General features: G+C 45.4%; 1 protein-coding gene across 4 annotated transcripts in view; it reads left to right on the top strand.

The window, feature by feature from the left end:
* SETD5 (SET domain containing 5) overlaps nucleotides 1–19,121 on the top strand; it is a 41,445-nt gene extending 22,324 nt beyond the window's left edge. For all 4 annotated transcript variants that reach the window (XM_026052539.1, XM_026052540.1, XM_026052538.1 and 1 more), the window contains 8 exons: nucleotides 3,046–3,175; nucleotides 5,085–5,338; nucleotides 6,603–6,659; nucleotides 8,119–8,586; nucleotides 10,128–10,414; nucleotides 13,103–13,236; nucleotides 18,220–18,293; nucleotides 18,471–19,121. In XM_026052539.1, coding sequence (XP_025908324.1) covers nucleotides 3,046–3,175; nucleotides 5,085–5,338; nucleotides 6,603–6,659; nucleotides 8,119–8,586; nucleotides 10,128–10,414; nucleotides 13,103–13,236; nucleotides 18,220–18,293; nucleotides 18,471–19,061 — 1,995 coding nt within the window. In that variant the 3' untranslated portion in view covers nucleotides 19,062–19,121. The remainder of the gene's footprint in view (nucleotides 1–3,045; nucleotides 3,176–5,084; nucleotides 5,339–6,602; nucleotides 6,660–8,118; nucleotides 8,587–10,127; nucleotides 10,415–13,102; nucleotides 13,237–18,219; nucleotides 18,294–18,470) is intronic.
* Nucleotides 19,122–20,187: the final 1,066 nt, after the last annotated feature.

The raw sequence follows: 20,187 nt of genomic DNA, 5'->3' as shown, positions 1-20,187 counted from the left end.
TGATGTGTGGCCAGTAAATTTTAGCATTTACTTATCAACAGGGGAACAGCAGCTTAGTTTGATAAACCGAATTTTTTAGAATCCATCTTGCCTATCACCTGTCCGCTTTGCTCCAAGGTGCTTCCTGATTGCTGTATAATTACTTCAGAGCAATCTTAAGGAAATCTTTTCTGATGTCCTAGCGCCCCGTAAAGTCAGGTACCCCATCCTGGATTCTTTCCTTTCCTTCGAGGAGACTTTTTTCAGAGAGAAGTGAGAGCCCTTTCAGTTCTTATCTTCATCCAGCTTAGTGCCATGCAGTGACATGTGCCTGTGCAAAGGAGCGAAGGTCCCTGGAGTCTTTCCTTTATAGGTGCAGCTTTTGCTGGTTCATTTGTACTCATGAGACCAAAATCTTGTCTGTTTCCATGAGCATGGGCAATCTCTCCCACACATACACAAGCTGAGAATTGCAAGTCTCATAGCTCTTCTGAGTACTTGAGTGTCCTCAAACCTCAGGAAAGAGAGAAGCGTTCAGATCAGAACTGGCAGACTTCGTCAGCATTCCCTATTTGCTGCATGGCTATCCAAGAAGCTCCTAATTTGTTGAGAAGTGTTACCATGGACCAGTGACAAGGACTGCATGGGGACCAAGTCTCAAGCAATCACAGAAAAAGTCTTGAGATACCTAATCTGTTTCTGATTCATGTGTTTCCTGTAGTTGTTCAGCCCCTTGTTTAAGCTCTCTCTACATGTGGAGTTTATAACAATCTTAATCTGATTTGAGAAAGATTAAGTCTATTGTTATTATCCTTTATGCTATCGAATACAGCAATTATTCCTTTTCTTTTAGCAGTCTTTTTCTTTTTAAACAGTCTTTTACTTGAAAACTGTGTTCCCCGTCACCAACAACTTCCAACCCTTTTGTAGCTTTGCATATTTTTCTAATCCTGTGATGGTTTTCGTTGCAGCTTCTGTGGGTGACTTCCACCTGGTCCTCACTGAATTGAAGTTCAGTGTCCAAAACTGGCTATTATGTTGTGACTGGAGCACTTTGCTGAATAAAGCAGGAGGTTGCTGTGTTTCATAGCTTGTACCATTTTTTTTGTAAATGAGACTGTTTTGGTTTTTTTTTTCCAGTGAGTTGATCTAGATTAATGTTCTTACAAACATTGTACGTCATGAACCAAACATATAATTAGTTTTGGAACTTAGGCATGCCGCCTGTTGTATCATCTGAATAATAAAGTATTGAAAGATTCTGTGCTCAGAACACAAAAGTCGTTTAGTTTTATCCCTGCTTTCTGAAAGTAAATCAGTGACTGTTGTAATAAGGGGCTTCATCTGTTTTGCGGGGGTTGCCCAGCTTTCTCATGAAAATGAGTGCTTGCCAGCCTTCAGTGTTCTTATCACTGCTTCAGGGAGCCTGGATGGACTGGAGATGTCCTGCAGGAAAAGCAAGACTTTCATGTGTTTAGGGTGTTCTAGAAAATTGTCACAAGGAAGACTTTTTTTTTTTTCCCCATTAGCTGAAATCTAGAAATATTGCAGAGCTAGAGCTTGAGAGCTCTACTCTTTCAAGCTGTGATCTTTTCTCTCTTGTTTGCTTCTGACTACTGAGTCACAAAAGTTTGAGTTGTAAAGGCTGTTGTAATACATCACATTTCATATTTTCTTGGATTGCCAGCATGCTTCTTGTTAAAGGGCTCCGGCTGTGCCAAAAACCAACTCTGCTGATGTTCTCAGCTTGTATCCAAAGCATGCCAGTATATGAAACTTTGCAAGGAAAATGAACCGTGTAGCCTGTTCTTGTTAACCGTGCATTGTTCAGTGCCTTGGCTGAGGTATTTGAGGTGGCAGAGCTTCAGACTGGTTAATGCTCCTTGTTCTTTATCTGCTGGCAGCAGTGAAATGCAACTGAGACCTATTTGAACAGAGAAAAGGAGTCAGTGGCAGCTCTATAAGTAGTGAAGCGAAGCAGAACTCTGACTTGCCCTTCCTCCCCATGCTAAAGTTTTCAGCTGTAACAGTTTTATTATGAGGATTGTGGGCACTGAGCTTCTGATGTGCTTTCAGGTTAGTTTTGAGGAATTTTAAGATATATATATGTATCTCTAATAGGGTATATGTTGATGGTATGTAGAAGAACTATGACTTATTGAAAAGCGAAGTAATGGTTTTAAGCCTCTCCAGGAGGATAAAAGGCTGGCAAAGTAAGTCCCTCGGGTAAACTACTTGAATGCAAATTACTGTATTTATTATTCTTGCAGTTTTACTGTTGTTTTACTGAATGACCTGCATGCTTTTCATTAGATTACTTTTTTTTATATACATGTGTATATGTTATATATATATAAAAAGAAGCAAAGATTTCCTGCCTGCCTTCAAGGGTCAATTTATATCAAGATATAGGGCTTCTGCGCCCATTTTAGCCCCTGGTTTGCTGAGATTTTGATTCTTGATTAGTTGAATGAGGCACGAAACGTTCTTCTTGGTCCCTGTTCTCTGCAGCTGTGATTTTCATTGTAGCTGAAGAAATGGTTTCCCCATATTTTTCTGCTCTTGCTTAGCCCCTCAAAATTTGCTGTTCATGTTCTATCAGATTTCTTTTACCCTTTTTCTCAGTCTGGCAGAAAAGATGGTGTTAGAAGTACTGTGCTGTGGCTGAATTCACCTGTTGGGGCTGTTAGAGCAGAATCTACGTGTGACTAATGTGCTGAGGCAGGGAAACAGTGTTTTCATGGTGTTATGAGCAAGAAACAGGGCTTTCTGGAAAAAAAAACAGTTTTTTAAGACTGTTAATCACTTTCCTCCCTCACCCCTGTGAAACTTGCTGTGAACAGTTCTCAGCTGCCAGATGTCTCAACTTTATCTGTTAAGAATAAATATATTGGTCTTTATCCTTATGCTCTTGGTGAAGATTTACAATCCCTAGAATGCATCTCATCAAGAATGCACATCCAGACTCACTGCCGTGCAAAAGTGCAGGAGTAGGAGTACATCCTGCACAGTTACATGTGAAGTACTGGAGGGGTTGCACGTTTATGTAGTCTCCTTCTGTTTCAGCGCTGGATCAAACAAGCCCTGGAAGAGGGGATGACTCAGACCTCACCAGCTCCGCAAGAGAACAGAACCCAGTGTCTATACCAAAGTAACGAGAACAGCAGCTCTTCTAGCATCTGCAAGGATGACACAGGTAAGCAACAACAACTTAAAAAAATGATCGCTTTTTATAAAGTCAAACATTTAAAATATTTTTAAAAGGCATTTAAAATGCATCTGGAAAGCCATGAACACTACCCTATGCACTTAGCAAAGTCTTTAGACCAAAACTGAATAGCACCAATTTTCTGAGATTTGCTTAATACTGATGACAGACTAACTCTTAAAGACATCCTGGCACCTGAAGCCTGCATTGATTGGCAGCTTTGCGAAGACGAAGTTGGCAGAAGAAAGCTTTGTTCCATTTATGGAGCTGTTGGAGTTCTGGGAGAACTTTGCTGCTGAAAACATGGGGGAGTTTGAGGACTGCAACAGATTTGGTTGGAACAGGATTTGGCATCACAGGCAAATGGCTTTTGACCGAGCCCTGAAATGGGAAAGGAGAAGAGAGAGTTGGTAGCAGCTGGCTTGGAACAAGGAGGCAAACAGCTGGAGGCTTTCCAGGGTGAGAGTGTTCAGGGAAAGAGTAGCAGGGAGCAAAGGGCTCTTGCATCTCCTGCTCTACTTGCACTGAAAATTAATTTTGTTAGGCTTTCAGTGTGACCCTTTTTTCTGAGTAAGTGAAGAGAACACAGGACGAGGAAGTCTTCTAAAAGACAGCAGATAGACTTTGGAAGAGTGGAGGTTGGTGTGAGATCAGGAACAAGAAAATAACCACAGAGGATGAACCGATGAAGGGAGCAAGTGACCCACAACAAAGGTCCCGAGATAAATGAAGCAGCGTTAAACTGAGCTCTGTCAGACCATATGTAATGCAAATAACAGACAAGCTAGAAATTGAGCACTGGCATGGGCTGTGTTTGTCCCATTAGACCAATTTGCCATCAGCGATGCCCAGTAAGGACATCCTAGTTATTAAAGGAGAAGAGGCTCAGGATTTGTCTCTTTGGAGCAGGGACATTTCATGGTTGCTGCGTAAGGGATCTGCTGGAGCTGCAAGCCATCCAAAGCCAATATGGGGAGAAATACCCACTATATCAAAGAGTACCAGAATCAGCAATTCGGCAGCTGTAGTGAGAGGAGTGAGGATTAAACAGATCACCAAAGGAAGGCTGTCAAAAAAAAGATGAGTAGGCACATCCTGGAGTTTGAGTGCTTCAGATGGTAGTAGGAGAGAAGATAGCGAGGAGACATCCTGGTCAGGGCACAATGAGGGGGACAATGTGCAGGTTGGAGTGATGTTAAAATGAGTAGACTCTGCTTCTGCACAACATCTGCGGACATCGTATACTAATTATCTGGAAGATTTTTTGTGGCTTTTAGTCTGCTGTGAGTTTAAGTCAGCAAACTTGCTATATCTCAAAATACATGCTGGATGTTTTTCAGAAAAAAAAGGTCACCAGAAGCTTTGAATCACAAATAATTCACAATTACAGAGCAAGTTCAGGTACTACATGTACTATGAGTAGGCTTGAGAGAAAGGAGTTAATCCTTTGTGGGAATGAACATGTTTGGGCTGAATTGATATAGATTATAGAAAGCTACTGAATATAGTTAATGGAAACTGAGCTATCTGTGGTTCATTCGTGGTAGCAGTGGAGTGACATTTTCTCCTGACCCCTTGTCTCTAGTTTTATCCCATTCTGGCTCCCTTTCCCTAGCTTCCCCTGTTCTGTCCCATGCTTATTTTCTGCCAGTTGGAAATTTGCTCTTCCTTGTGTCACAGTGTTACTGATTATAACTGGTTTTATTTTTAATATCTAGATCTGTCTCAAGACTGATATAGAAGTACTAGAAAGAAACTAGTACTGTTTCTTTCCCAGGAGTCTGTCATAATCACCTTGGAGATTTGTGGGCTCCGTTTGGGAGCAGTGGAAGGAGATTGCCTCTGATTTGCAGTTAATAATGGTGCAACCTTATCCTCAGCGCAGTTTGTTTTTCAGACTTGCTGAGTCCCCTGAAGAAGTGGAAATCTCGCTACTTGATGGAGCAGAACGTGAAGAAGCTGCTGAGGCCTCTGTCTCCCGTCACCCCTCCGCCTCCCATCCCTTCGGTCCCCGACTCGGCGAGCCCGCAGCTGGCCACGCCGTGCTCGTCGCTGCCGGGCGAGGAGGAGAGTCGCAATGGCTACGGCATCATGTTCTCACCCATTCCTTCTCTGGCTGCTAGTCGCTGCAATACTCCACTACAGTTTGAGGTAAGTCCAGCAGGAGGCTGGGAGTGCCAGAAGGGAAAGACTGCTCCTCTTTCCTTAAAGAGCCTTCAGTAGCCCCAAGTATCTTAAAAGTCTTAGATCAGCTTCCAGTGCAGGCTTTTGCTTTCCTTTCTCTTGACAGTATATCAGGAAAATACCTTGTGCCCTTTGTTTCAGGATAGCTTCCTTTAGCAAAATCTGCAGAAGTGCTGAGCAGACTGTTGCAGGTGATTTCCCTTGCTCTAAACTCTATGGGAGGATTATCAGTATCCGTACAGCTGAGAGCTTCCACTTCCACTTTGTGTTGCTGCCCTGTTTGTGAACAGTGACCATGCCATTTGCAATTTAAATTTATTTTCTGATTCTGAACTTTTCATTTAAAAAAAAATAGAACTCTTCAGGCCAGCTGCTGCCAGACTGTGACATTTAAAGCAATTAAAAATCGTTTTGTGCAGTGACTGACTGCCCACATATTGGAGGCTGTTCTCCAGCAATCCCTCATCTGGTCTGCAGCAGTGCACACAGCTCTTTAAGCTTAAAAAAAAAAAAAAAAAACCACAAAGTGCTTTTGATTATTTCTGTGAGAACCCATTGCTGAAAGCTGTCTGAGAGAGAGATCTGTGGAGGTTAGTGAAGAAGATTGTGGAGCACAGAGGAGAAATGAAAAACTCATTCTGGCATGGAATTTGCTATAAAAATGATTCCTACCTGTTCTTCAGTAGAGGTGGCAGGTCAGGACAGTGTTGCAGTTGACCTCCACAGTTTAGTCATTGTATTTTGATGGAATGATGTGCTCTGGTAGATTGAGGGAGCCATTAGTTTGTTTGTTTGTTTTCTATGAGAGTAGTATCTATGAAAGTTCATTGAACTTAATTTAGGGATCTTAGATATCTTTGGGGCAAAACTAGGCTTTTCCATATCCTTTGACTAAATGCCATGCATTGATTTCTATATATTTTATGGTGCAAGCTCTATAATCTGATTATCTGGTGGCATCAGAAATATGAAGACAAAGATACCTCTTTTTTATCTCTGTGTGCCGTAGTTTAGATACCAAGTTATAGCATGAACACGGTAGCCTGGTCCTTTCCTTATGCTTCTGGGAAGCTCTAGAAGCCACTTAATGATAGAGCTGCCATCTAAACTGGGTCAAATTCCTGGGACAGTCTTTGCTTAGAATAAGTGTGGCTAACCTCTATGCTTGTTTTTTATTGTGCTTTTTGACTGTTTAAGTAGATGAATAGCAACATGTTTTCCTTTCCTCTAGAACGTGTCCTCCCCTGAGAGTTCCCCTGCGCATCGGCCTGAGTCCATGTCACCCGAGGTAGTTATCACCCCAGCTCCCTTGTGTTTGTGGCACGCGTGCGCGTGGGTCTGAGACGGTGGTGGGACAGGGGGGATGAGAGCGTGGAGGATCATGAAAAGTGGGGGGCTGCACAAGTTGCAATAAAATGAGGGGAACTTGCAGGGTTATCACAAGAGAGCAAAGAAGTCACAGTGACATTAACTGAAGGCTGGATTTATTGCTTATGAACCCCACTGGGAAACAAGCCACAGGAAGACCTAATATGTCTGGGCTACAGAGGTGAAAGCAAGAGGTCTGGGAAACCTGGAAACACCAGGATCAAGGTTGGCCCTAGCCTAGCAGATAAGCAGTGTGTGGTTATTTACTCTGTGGCAGCAAAACAGAAACTGGTGAAGAAAGAGGGAAAGTCTTCGCTGATAACTGGCTGGAAGCAGATACCTGACCTACTCTCTTTAGTATTTATTACCTGTTCACTTGCAGTCTTAACCCGTTGAGGAGATGCAAGAAAAGTACTTTTAGTTGCCAGATTATTTTAAAAATGAAGTACTACAGCCAGAGACTGTTTCACTGTGGAAAACAGTCACTCATCTCTGTTGCAGGAGGTTGCTCAGAGCTGTGTATCGGCCGAGGAAATGCACTCAGTAGCATCAGGGCAGATGTGGTGCCTGGTGCGGCTGTGCTTTTTCCCTGAGCATGGTTGTGCTGCAGAGAGGATGAAACCAAGTCGGCTCTGCTTATTGCCCAAGATCCTGGGTTATTACTGGGGTGAAGGAGACGATTATGCCTTTGTCCTGGAGGATCCTTGGCACCCAGAGCAGAGAAGTGTATATACCATTGTGTCAGTGCAAAGTGCAAACTGACAGAGCAAAGATGCTGCCGCTATGGTTTTGTTAGAGAATGTGAAATGTAGCAATGTAGTGTGAATTAAATGAATGTACCATTGTTAGAGATAGCTGAAGTTGACAATAAGTGAAAATAAATGGCTTTAAAGCCCTGGGCACTGTATTGTAGTTTGTAGTGGTTTTAGTAGGTTTTGGGGACAGTTGAGAACTTGGCTAATGAAACAACAATTGGATTGCAAATCTTGTCTGTTCTGTCCTCATAGTGAACCTCACTAGCACTAGGTGTTAACATTAACTTGGGGGTATATGGGGGCAGTTGAAGATGCCAGCTATTCTTCATTGACTGCCTGGGGATAGTGCTGAGTCTTGTCCTCCTCCTGCAGTAAGACTTCCAGAGGGGAAAGGGCATCTCATAGTGAAATGTTAAACTGGATTACTGCTTAGTCCTCAAACAGTCCCCTCTAGAAAGAATAAAACAGTGTAGGAAAGGGCCCAAGGGGTGATAAGAATGGAACTGGAGAGCTCTAAGTTAGCATTGTGTGAAGTGCTTTCTGACCAAAGGTTTTTTTCCCTACCCTTGCCTAACCCTTTGCCTAACTTCTCACCCTTTCCTATATCCTTGTTTCATTTTCTAGCTGTGCCTCCGAACAGACCTGGATTTGAAGGGTGGGTACCTGGATTCCAGTACAAGCACCTGCCCGGAACGGCCGTCACTGCTCAGCTTTGGATCTTCTGATCTGGCTCCACAACCCTCCATGAACTCTGCTTCAGAGATGAACTTGCCAGGGAAAAGTGGGGAAGCCCAGCTGCTGCTACGAAGCTCTGATCAGGCTTTTCGGACAGAGTTTAATTTAATGTATGCCTTCTCCCCCTTGAACGCTATGCCCCGGGTAGATGGGTTGTTGCGAGGGTCTGCTCCCTTGGGAGACAGGAAGCCAATGAATTCAGAAGCAGGAGGCTGCAGCTCTCCTGCCGAAGGATATTTCAGCAGGCACGAGTCAGGACTGCTTAAAGACTCGGCGCATGGATCCATGTCTCCCTGTGGCGAGAGGGCTTGCGAAGGAGTCCGATCTGCTCCCCAGAACCCACCACAAAGGAAGAAGGCAAGTATCCCTGCACAAGAACCTGAGTGAAACAGTCAATATCAGGAGGTAATGGGGAGAATGAAGAAAATCAGTGTACAGAATACCACCAAAATGTAATCTGGACAGGTAATCCCGGCATCTAGTATTCAGTTGGAGTGAAAGTAGCCCAAAACTGTTAAAAGGAGCATTTTTTAAGTGGTATTTTGATGTGAAAGGTGTCAGTCAGTGACTGCAATGAAGATACTAGTAGAGAAAGGAGAACATGTTGCAAACAACCTCCAGTAAGTAATTGCTAGCTGAGCTGAGACCCTCAGCAGTAATGAAGTATAATTTTTCTAATTGGTAGAAGGGTTATTTACCAGGAAGAAAAGGGTCCTTACTAGAAATTGGTGTTTCAAAAGAAAATGCAAGCTGTTCATTAGAAAAAGCTCATTAACAGGGAAATGCTGTAACACTGCAAGAAAAGCAGATGGACTTCTCTTACTTAAAATTTAGCTCTTTGAAACAAGAAACATTAAAATATTGTTTCATAGGAAACAAATATGTATTAGTTTCTCATAACAAGCCGGTGACCCTCCAGATATTAAAATGAAGTCAAAATGGCAAATCAGGAGTTGCTGTGTTTAGAACAGGGCACTGAAAGGACAAATAAGCATATGCTTGCAGAGATGTGTAGCAGTGCCTTTAGTGCTTTTTTTTTATTTATTCTTTCTTTTATCTTTTCTTTTTTTGTTTCTTTTCCCCCATGATCACTTCTATAAAGGTCCAGCTAGACAGGACATCTTCATCTTGTTCATTTCACTTCCATTTCTGCATGTTTTGGCCATTTTTTTGCGTGTGTTTTGGTTTGTGTTTTGTTTACCTTTTAACAATTATCTCAAAACTTTTATGTGTTGATGTGTGTGGAAATACTCTGTTCACTATTCTAGCTTTATAAAACTTGTTGAAACCTAGTGATAAATTCATCAGCAGAGCTGCCTTCCGTTGGCCTTTCAGTGCATTGAAACAGCACTAAGGGAAGGCTGAAATAGTAAGTGCTGTTTTACCAGGGCTTTGGTACTAGCCTGGCTGTGTCAGTACGGGGAAATACAGCTCTCTGAAGGGAGCAGTTTTGTAAAGAAGATTCTCTTTCTCCATTTTTGAGATAGACTGATACTGATTCTGTGATTGTGTAAAATCTAGCAAGGCGCGGAGAGAATGAGTGGTGAGGATATAGAGACTTGATGCTTAGGTCACACTCACTGAGAATTTTGATAATGAAGTAATGGGAAATTTTAGGATGATGGAGAAGGCAATTAATTGGGTATTTGTGCTGAAATATTGGTCATAGTGAGTAAAATGTGGGAAGCAGTTCCATTGATGAGTGGTCCAAGCTTGCACCGTTTAGTTGTCTTTCTACAGAGCCTGCAGATTCGGGAAGATACTGATCTCCATGTGCTTAGTTTTCTCTGCAAGCACAGAGAAATAGACTTCAAAAACAATGTCGGGGGGCAGTTTACTCTTACTTCCCAGGTCCTTCCCCACGCTTTCCATGACTTAGGGCTGTGTTTTTCTCCCAGGTCTCTCTGCTAGAATATCGCAAGCGGAAACAAGAAGCCAAGGAAGGAGGCGATTCGGTGCGCTGTGCAGGGACTCCTACCCGACAGGGCAGCAGCAGTTCTGTGACCGACGCAGATGGCAACAGCCTGTCGGGCTCCACAGGACGAGCCCCGTCCTCCCCACAAAGTGGCTTCTCCCCTTCTCATTCGTCCCTGCCTCACGTCGAGGAGATCAGCCCACCAGACTCGAGGGGGGCTAGTTCCTCAACATCGCTCTGCAAAGCCCAGGAGAACATCAGCAGTAGGTGGTGAGTGTTATCCCTCCGAGCAAGCCTGAGATGTCTCCACAGAGACAGACAAACTCCCGAGGGGCTGTTTCCCTAACAATGTGTGCAGTTGGATGGATTGCGTTGGGTCTCTGCAGTGTTCTGCTTGGTAATTGCTTAAGCAACCACAAAGGATAGCAGCAGCAGCCCTTTCAGCCTGCCCTTTAGTTTTTAGCTAAGATGCAGGGAAATCTGTCTTGAAAAATCAAGTTTGAAAAGAAAAAGAAAAATTAGGAAAAAAACGAAAAATTTAGGAAAAATTAACTCTTGAAAAGTTAAGCAGTTGTGTCTGTCTTTGTTCAGTTTCTTTTCAAGCACACAGATTTGGTGATCTTGTTTTAACCTTTAAAACCTGTTTAACCTGGTTCTCTTTAAATTTAATCTTGATCTTTTTGCTGCCAAACTGACTGTTTGGGTGTGTGTGGTACTAAGCCTGGCTTCTGTTCAGAAAGAAAGCCAGCAAAGCCCTCTGTAACTTTGCATGCAAGAATGAGGGCCAGTGTCAGAAACAACTCTGGCTTCCCTGGTGTCCTACACAGGTAGCTCTGAGGAGCAGTTAGAGAGCAGTCAGTGGTTTGATAAACAGAGGAATCGTGTTTATTGTGGTGCTGTGAGGAGCTTGGTGAGGGTAAATGCTTGTCTTGAAAAACTTTAAAATTCTTAATTTTGTGTCCAAAAAACTAAGAACGTCAGCAGTGAAGTAAGATATATCATGTTGTCTGTAGGCAGCGACAGTTACGACAGTTACTGATGCAGTCAGCTGATAATTAGTGATTTATTTTATACAAGTGTGATATCTCCTTCCCTTCTCCTGTGCCGCTTCCTTTTGCCTGCAAGTGGAAGAATGAAAAATGTAGTTGAATGAAGAAGTGCATTGAGATGAGGGGTCAGTAAGGTAACCTTCCTCCACTATGATCATTTCTTTACTCTAAGCTTTATCTGCTGCTCCGTGGCAGAGGATGTGGCTCCAATTTCACAGACAATTTCAAGAATAAGTATTACTGTGTGCGACTAAAGACCCTGTTGTCACGGGACACTGAATATAAAAGATGAAATCATAACGATCCATGTTGAAATGGGATCATTTTACTGCCATTTTAATTCCTGTTCTGTGTTTTAATAGGTGAGGCTAGCAAATATAAATTCCCCTTCCACTTTTAAAAATATTTTAGAAAGTGCATATTAGTGAGGTAAAACTGTAAGCCAGTTTCATCTTTAACTCTGAGTGCTTTTGTTTCTGATAAATTTCCATTCACTGTAGCATAATACTAGGGAGAGAAGAAAACAGTGCGAAGTAAAATTACATGCCTTAATTTTTACAGTTCCCGGATTTTTGCTGATTTCTACAATATCTCCCAATAGCTTTCATTTAAAAAAAGTAAGTTTCTGTGTCTCTTTCAGTTGCCAAGATACAGCCATCACAATGTAGCCAGATGTGCTGCTGCCCAGTAAACCCAGCCTTGCAGAAAACTGTCTCCAGCAAAACAATAGCAGCAACGAAGGTGTGAATTCACCCCCTCACCCTCTTCACCTCGATGAGGTGGCAACTCTGGCCCTTCTCCCTTCTGCAGCAGAGAAGGGTGAACTTCAATGTCTGGGCTGTAAGACAAAACAAAAAGCAAGCAGAATTCTAATGTAAAGAAGAGTTTTTCAAATATATTTTTAAAAAGAAAAATGGAATGTGTAAAGTTTCAAGGCACACAAACACCTTTTATACCCATATAGTATGCGGTGCATTTAACACTGCAATATTTAAATTACCAACGTTCTAGGGCATGGATTTATTGGTGTCTAGGATAAGACTTTGGGGACCTCAGTTCATGGTGCTGCTGCTTTACAGATTAAAACACATACTTAGAGACTCAGGTAGTCCAGTGAATGGTAAGTTGAATATTGGTGGAAGGGTCTGAGGGTTGTTTGTGGCTCTGGTTTTCTCCTGCAGATTGGCTTTAGGAAAGCCACTTGCTCTCTGCTTTTTTACCCTCAGATCAGGCACTTTTGATATATATTTGAACAGCATCTAGCACCAGACTTGAGTGGAGACTTTCTCAAAATGTGGAGGGTAAAGTAGCATTAATAGGCAAAATGGCCAAAATACCCCTGTGCTAGGAATCTTGCCCTATCTAGCTGTTCTGTCTTGACCCTGTGTTATCACAGGGTACAATTTTGCTGTTTTTTAGTTCAAACAAAAGGCATCTGTGCAAAATAACTGCATCTGATTTTAAAACACCACGAGGGTTTTCAAAATGCTGTTGAAGCTTGAAACAATTTTCTGGGAGAAAGTGTCCTGTAATCAGGCAGTCTGCTGAGCTGGATGTTTATAAAGGGTTTCTGATGAGAGGAAAAAAAGGTTATTTTTTTGAGGGCAGTACCCTCATGGTAGCCAGTGACTAACAGTCTAAAATCCCCCAAGAGGATATCTACACTGCAAAAGTAGTTGTAAAATTGGATTCCTTATCTGTGGAGAGAGCTTATCTGATCCCTCCCTCCTCTGGCAGGGGTTTGCATTTACCTTCCTCCCAGCGTTTTCAAGGAGAAACCTTTGGGATTTTAAAGACAAGCCTGCCGTGTGATTGTACAATCACACAGTCCCCTTGTGCGTTGGTCACCTTGCTCCCGGCTGCACGACAACAGTCCTCAGCTGTTCCTGTCTGGTTGCTGTTGCTGCAGGATGGTCCCGACGTCGGTGGAGAGGCTCCGGGAGAGCCGAGGAATGCTGGAGAAGGTGCTGCGAAGCGGCGCAAAGGTGGCGCAGAGACGGGAAGCCTCCCCGACAGCCGACAGTGCTGCTGAGAGAGATGCAGGTAAGAACACGAGCCTTTGAGCACCCATTTCACGGGAAATCACTGCCTCTGGTAGTTCTCTCTGTAAGCTTGTCTGTGAAGCTGGTTGTTAGTTCAACCTTAAAGCCATCTGTGCTTTATAAAAGCCTTCTGCAAACCACACTTTGTCTGGATTCAAATATACTTCCTGAGCCCATTTCCCTCTGCTCTTAAACCTAGAAAGCCTCTGAGTTTCAGTGTCACCTGCATCTTGACTCTGCGGGTAACAGGTTTTTTGACCTTGGAAAATTGTGTTCACTATCACTGCCTCAGTTGCCCCTATGTATTAGAGATGAAGATGTTACCATTTAATAACTATGAAGTTATCAGAATATGTGGACATACTACCCCAAAATGCAGGTGCAGGTTTTAGACAGTGGAAGGAACTATTTTAAATTCCTAAGACTTTTTCCGAGTCTTTCTTCACCTCTATATTTGAAGTTTCCTGGTTCCTTGAGATATATGCCAGTTACATAAAATCCATCTTTTTTTTTTTTTTTTTGAGGTGAATTCAGTTCTGCTTAGATATTTCTTTCTTCCCCCTCTGAGCTAAGGGGTATCATTACTGAATATCGTGCAGGATCAGTGAGTGTTTGTGCCTTGAGCAGAAATGATTTTCCCCTCTATCAACTCAGTCAGACTTTTCCCCCAGTTCAAGGAAGGTGCATCTAGAACATTTCCTGCAAAGTGGCCTCTACTGCAGGGTTTTGCTATTTTTGTACACTGAGGAGTATCTTTGTTAATGTCCTCTGTATTTTTGAGGGGGAGGATCCTCTGTTTTATCAGAAATGTCACTGGGAGCCTTTGGAAATAAGCCCGTGGGAGCCAGTCAAAATAACTTTCTTGGTGGCTGTTGACTAGAAGGGCAGACACATTCAGATTATTGCAACAGGTCTTTTGCATTCCATATGCCTTATGGATCTGGCTTTTCAGCCTCACCTGAGACCTGGAGTGGAGTTAGGCTGCACCTAAGTCAATTCATTCTTCTTTATTACATAAACCTCTCTTCTTCTCCAGGTAGTGAAAACTTAATGCTCTGCATGATAGGTTTTTTTTTCCATCTCTTTTGTTTGAGACATTTTGACTCCCCCAAGCAGCCTGACAAGTATCAGGGAGATAAAGAAGAGGTTGAATCCCTGCCATTCTTGGTGTCACATGCAGCAGCTGGGACTATACATGCATGTACTTGCTGCCCTAGTAGAAGATAATATAAAGGAAGAAAACCTGTGTAGGTTGTTTATGGGGCATGTATGGATAATGTGAAGCTTGTGTGCAGGTCACACTTCTGGGAAATGCAGTTGCTGTAAGTTACAGTTGTCACTTAATACATACTTTAGTTGGACACAGGCCTGTGCCAAGAAAAGCAGCAGGTCCTGCTCCCTCCTTGTGGCCTGTCTTGTGCAGATATTAGGAAATGGGGGAGGGAAGATGTGTCTGTCTCATGATCGTGAAGGTTAGAATGTGTTCACCTTTTGGAACGCAGGGTTTTTAGCTAGTCTTCATCTTGTCGATAATTTTTCTTTGAGCACAAACTGCCAGTAGTGTGTACATTGATGTGCCTGACATTTTAAGAAACAAAAAATGGCAATAGGGAGATCCTAGAAATCTCATCTTGCTGTATTATTTATGATCATCTTCTGCACTGACATTATTGAAGTGCAGTCCCTGATGATGAAAATCTTTGTGTGGTTTGGTCTCTTTGGACTCACTGTGGAATGCATATAAAGGTGGGGCTGTCGGAGCAGAGTGGCTTTGGTAGGAAGTGACAGATCACACAAATTTGCAGAAGGCTGAGTGAAGCCGGGGCAGGAAAACCTCTGCAGTGCACTGTTAGGCAAGTCACCCGCAGCAAACAGCTACCCGATGCATGCGGTGTCATTTCAGGGGCACAGGGAACCTGCCAGGTGCTTTGTACTCTGGTCTCCGAAGGTCTTGTGTCCTGAGGAAGAAGCTTGCTGACTCTCAACAGCAGACAGGCCAACTTTCCAAATTTCCAATTGGCCAGGCCAGCATCCATGATACGGCATAGAGAGAACAACTACTGCAAAGCCGTGGGTGCTGCGGGCATCGCTCGTGCCAGTGCCTCTGCTGCAGAGCCCGAGAGGGGAAGGGGGCCCGTCCGGCTGAAATACAGGGCAGCTGGAGCCAGCACGTTCTGTTTCATGGTTTTAAGACATCTGCCTCAGTTTGATGCTAGCACCAACACTGTTTCACCCAGGTGCTCCAAAAGCTGCTGCTGAGAATCCCTGGGATGTCACAGCTCTGCCGTGTCAGGCTGCAGCGCTGTAGTCCTGATGTGAAGTTTAGTCATTGCTTAAGCCCTGTGATTGCAATAGCAACAACTGAAAACACGCTGGGGCAAAGTGACTTTGTTCCTTACAGTGAGTGTTTCTTGCCTACCCCTAACTCCAAGTTCTTTAATTTGTTGGTACAAAAAGATCATCTGCCCTCTGAGATCTGGTCTTGGGCTGCTTCACTCGACAGGACACACTCAGGTACTTGTGAGAAAGGACATGCTGAATTAACTTCTTTTTGAGCCCCCAGCGCTGCTTTGCACTCCATGGACGTGTAAGTCAGGCTGTCTAGGATCAGAGTTAAGCAGCCACCATCCTATCCCTGCACACTTCCTTGTGGGAGACCACTGGAATGTGTGTCACTAGTTGGCTGTGCAGGGAAATAGCTGACCCAGGGCGGCCGTAGCCAGTTTGCTGCAACTGCCAGGTGCTCCAGTGTATCGTATCTAGAGAACCTGCTGTGGATACCACTTTCCTGCTTTAGCAAAAGTAATCTGTCCAAAGACCCAAGAGATGAGTAGAGGAAATCACCACCCTGTGCAGTCTCCTGCTCCCCAGCTCTTCCAGCTTCCAGCCCCTCCTGTCCTTTTCCATAGCCTTTCTGATGGGAGCTTGCTGTGGGAGCAGGAGGGGTTTCACTGCCTCCTCTGGAAGCTCTGCAGATACCCCTGGCAGGCAGAGGAACGTCCTGCACGGCAGGGCCCTGTCTGGTCTGCTGGCAGCTCCTGCCACTGCCCTTGGCACCAGCCTCGCTAGACAAGTCTGGAACTTCTATCAGACAGAGAAGGCGGCCCAGAGCCATCCAGTCTCCGCCACCGAGTTAGGCTGTGATGCTACCTGCCCGTTTGTGTCTACCTACGAGGTACCAGCAGTGACCCTGCATATGTTTCCTGTGAAAACATATGGTGGGCAGTCATGTTTAGTCATTGCTTATTTCCTCGTAGATCCCCAAGGAAGAGGAGCTGGCTGAGAACAGAAAGCTTAGAAGGCAGCGTTGGGTTGTTGCTTTTGCAAAGGCAAAGAAGGAGGCTAACCAAGTAGAGATCGTGGAATTTAAGAAGGCAGATTATTAAAATCTTGAACTGGTAGGTAGAATTCCATGTGGGGTGCAAAAAAAAAGCTAAGGAAAACAAATGTTCAGGAGAACTAATAGCTCCACATGGAAATTATGTTAAGAACATGTACATTGAGACTGACTGGGTAGAGGGAAATCTCCATTGCTAGAGGCTATTAAACAAAATTGCAGAGTTTTCGTGTATGTTTTAGGTATAAACATTCTCCCTTCTTGTACTCTATTCTGTTTTATCCTTTTCTGTGAACTTAATCTTTCTTCTCAAAAGATTATTTCCATAAAGATTAAATTAACACCAATCTCCAGATTTTTTTTTCAGGGAATGTAAGCCTAAACTGAGGTTGCGATTGGGAGACTGTAATGCATCTTTTAAAGGACTTCTTCAGTTGTGGACAGATATTCAACATCAAGGGCCAATACTGTGCTAATTCTTATAATTTCCTATTGCTTGAGGAATTTGACTGGTAGGCTCCTTGTATGGGCCTGTTTGTAGCCCTGATAGTTCTAAGCTGTCTAGATGGCCCGTGCCAACCAGTGATGGTTCCACAGAAGAACCTGGATGTCAGCAGGTGCCTGAGCATCACTGATCTCCTCTTAATGAGCTCAGGGGTTGCGCACACAGGCAGAGGGCTGGTTGAGAGACAGACTGCTGTTCCACATGGGAAATGGTTCTGCCTTGGTCAAGACCTTGTTGCCAGAACACACTGATGCATTTAGATCAGTCAGAGTCTGCCATTGGCCTGTAGCACTCAGGAACTTTGCCTTTGCTTTGTGTCAGTGGCATTAAGACTGTACAGCCTGTCTGTCAAACCAACCTGCTGTTCATGAGACCTCCAATTTACTCCTTGGAGACCACTGGCAGCCTTAGCCTTTCTCTTTCCCATTGGAAGGTCTTGCCATGCGCATAATCTCAGGTTGCAGATGAACTGGTCTGGAGTTTTCTGCAAAGACATGTTCTTAATGAGACTGTGAGGCTGGGCTCAAAAGTTTCGGCTGAGTTTAGTTGACTGACCTATCCCGACTTCTTCCCAAGCCTTCCTGGATTCAGAGAGGAAAGCTTCTTTCCTTGCTTTGTTTCAAAGTGTTATTTTGTTGCCTGATCAACTTATATTTGCAGTTGAATCCAAGTCATCCAGAAGGAACCCCTGCATCAAAGAAAGGCCAGCTTTGCTTTCCTCAGCCATAACTGCAGCCATTGAGTATTCCCATGACCGAGAATCACAGAGTCCTTAGGAATTGCCTTGTGCCTTGGAGAGCCAAGGGGGCAAAAGGCAGGTGTGGTGGCCCCGTGCAGAGCCATTAGGCCCCGTGCAGAGCCATTAGGACAGGCTGATGTTGTTGCAGGGAGCTTTGCACTGAGCCTGAGTGGAGATGGAGCAAGGCAAGTAGCTGAGCCTCACTCGTACCACTGGTTTCTGCACACTGAGGTTTTCCAGCTGCCTTCATAGGGTTCTTGGCCCTCCAAAAGGGCAGCGATGGGGGAAGCAGCTCTTGCCTGCACTGTGTGCACAACAAGACAACTGCAGAGTGCGCAGGTGTCACCTGTGACCTCAGTCCAGGAGGTGAACTTTAACATCTTCACTGTGCTGTGCGTTGCAGACACAGCAGAAGGAGACACTCCAGACGCCCTCAGAGGACCAGCAGTCTACAGTCCTTCTAGATACAGCTACCAGGTATTTTTTTCCTTGCACATTCTGAAATAAAACTTTAAACAACTTTAGGGGGAAATGGGGTTTGTTGGAGTTCTCTCTGGTCTTGCTACACTAAGTAACTGCGTGGTGAGGAGGTGGACAATGAGGAAGCTGGTCTGGGCTTAACGTGCCTTTTCTTTTTCCTACTGATTTGTGCAGCTCTTGCAGTCTGACAGTCCCCAGGCAGAATCACAGACCCTTCTCCAGCAAAGCTCTTCCCCCTACAGAGGACACCTCACCCCGTCTCCTGGGTACAGCTATCGAGCACAGAGGACAGGACACAGCCTCTCTCACGGCTCCTCAGAAACATCCCTCTCCTCCACGTCCTACTCCAGCCCTGCCCACTCGCTCTCCACAGACTCTGCCCTCTTTGCAGGGAGCCTGGGCTACTACAGCAGCCAGCAGCACTCGGGCAGTGCCAGCAGCAGCCTCCTCAAGAAGAGCTGCCCGGCCGCTGCCAGCCCAGCCCAGCAAACGCCTGCGGACTCCGTCTCCTCCGAGGCTGCTTCCCAGCCCTGCACGGGAGCCTCGGGCTCCGCCGCTGCTCCCCAGGGCGCTCGGGCGCTGCAGTCAGACTTGCGGACGATGGCTCTGCCGAGCTCGGGGCAGGCTGCTCCCTACCAGGGCTCGCGGGGGGCCGTCATCTCCAGTGCACAACACTACCAGCACCGCGGCGCGAGCGGCGTCCACCAGTACAGGCTCCAGCAGCTTCAAGGCTCGGGCGTAAAGACTCAGACAGGACTTTCCTAGGGCTGCCTGGGCTCGCGGAGGACAAAACTGCCCGTAGCTCCTTCTAGTGACCCCTGGAAGCGGCTCCCGGGCCGGCGCTGGGAGCCCGCGCCCGACGCCGCCCGCGGTGCCGGGGCTGAGGCCTGAGGCGCGCGGTGGGGTTTGTGAGCAGCGTTGGCCTCTGGCCTCGCAGGAGAAAGCAGATTTCTCCGAGGCAGAGACTGTAGCAAAGCTGTTCCCTGGCGCGTGGGTACATTGCAAAAAAAAGCAAGTGGTTCAAGTGCAATGACTGTGGTGCAGCCTCTGTCTCTGGTCCGTGCCCACGGCCATAGTCACTCATGCAGTACGGACATCTTTTTAATATGAAAGCAGTTTAAAGAAAACATTGGGGAAGTTTTAACTCCAATCCCAAAGCTCTCTTTGTAGGTCAGGTTCTCGGTGCGTTCTGGGGAGGGCTTTAATCCGTTACGATCATTCCAGTCCCAAGCAGACGAGCGCGCGCGGCCGCCGCAACCGCCGTGCTCGGGGCCGTGCCCGGGACACCGGAGCCTCCGCACACGGGAAGGGGCCCGGGGAGCCGGAGCGGGCGGCCGGAGCGCCGGGATGGGGCCGGCCGGGCGCCGCGGAGGGACGCGGGAGCAGCGGGGCACGGGCTGCGGTGCCGCGGCGGGGAGCCCTTCCCGCCCGCGGGGCGCGCGCTGCTCAATTCCATACGATTGCCAGCTTCTTTCTCACTTGTTTACTGTAATATCGGGCGTGTTTTTATTTATCTAATTTTATATTCAGTTATAACCATAGTAGGTTAGCTAATATACGACAGGTGTCATCCCTGGTGCTGCAGTGGAACTTCTCCTTTCTCTTGGATAACATAATGCTGTGAGTCTGTCTCCCCTGTCTTTCAGATGCACAGTCTTCTTCCTTTTTTTTTAGGACTGTTACAGGTTTCTCTAATTCACAATTGAAATCAGGTGTTTGTTCAACCTGGGGGAGACTTTTAAAATATTGAAACAAAGAGTAACTTCCTCACCCTGTCTGGCTGTGAGCGTGTTGGGACGGGACTTGTCACCCGCAGCCGGGTGTCTGTATACTGTATAAAAGAGGTGTAAACTCCGCTCCGCTGCGCCCCGGCCGCGCGGCCTCCCCAGCC

Source organism: Nothoprocta perdicaria, unplaced genomic scaffold (genome assembly GCF_003342845.1).
Source record: "Nothoprocta perdicaria isolate Ctin4 unplaced genomic scaffold, notPer1 scaffold_9, whole genome shotgun sequence".
Taxonomy (NCBI): Eukaryota; Metazoa; Chordata; class Aves; order Tinamiformes; family Tinamidae; genus Nothoprocta; species Nothoprocta perdicaria.
This window is presented reverse-complemented; position numbering and strand designations above follow the sequence as displayed.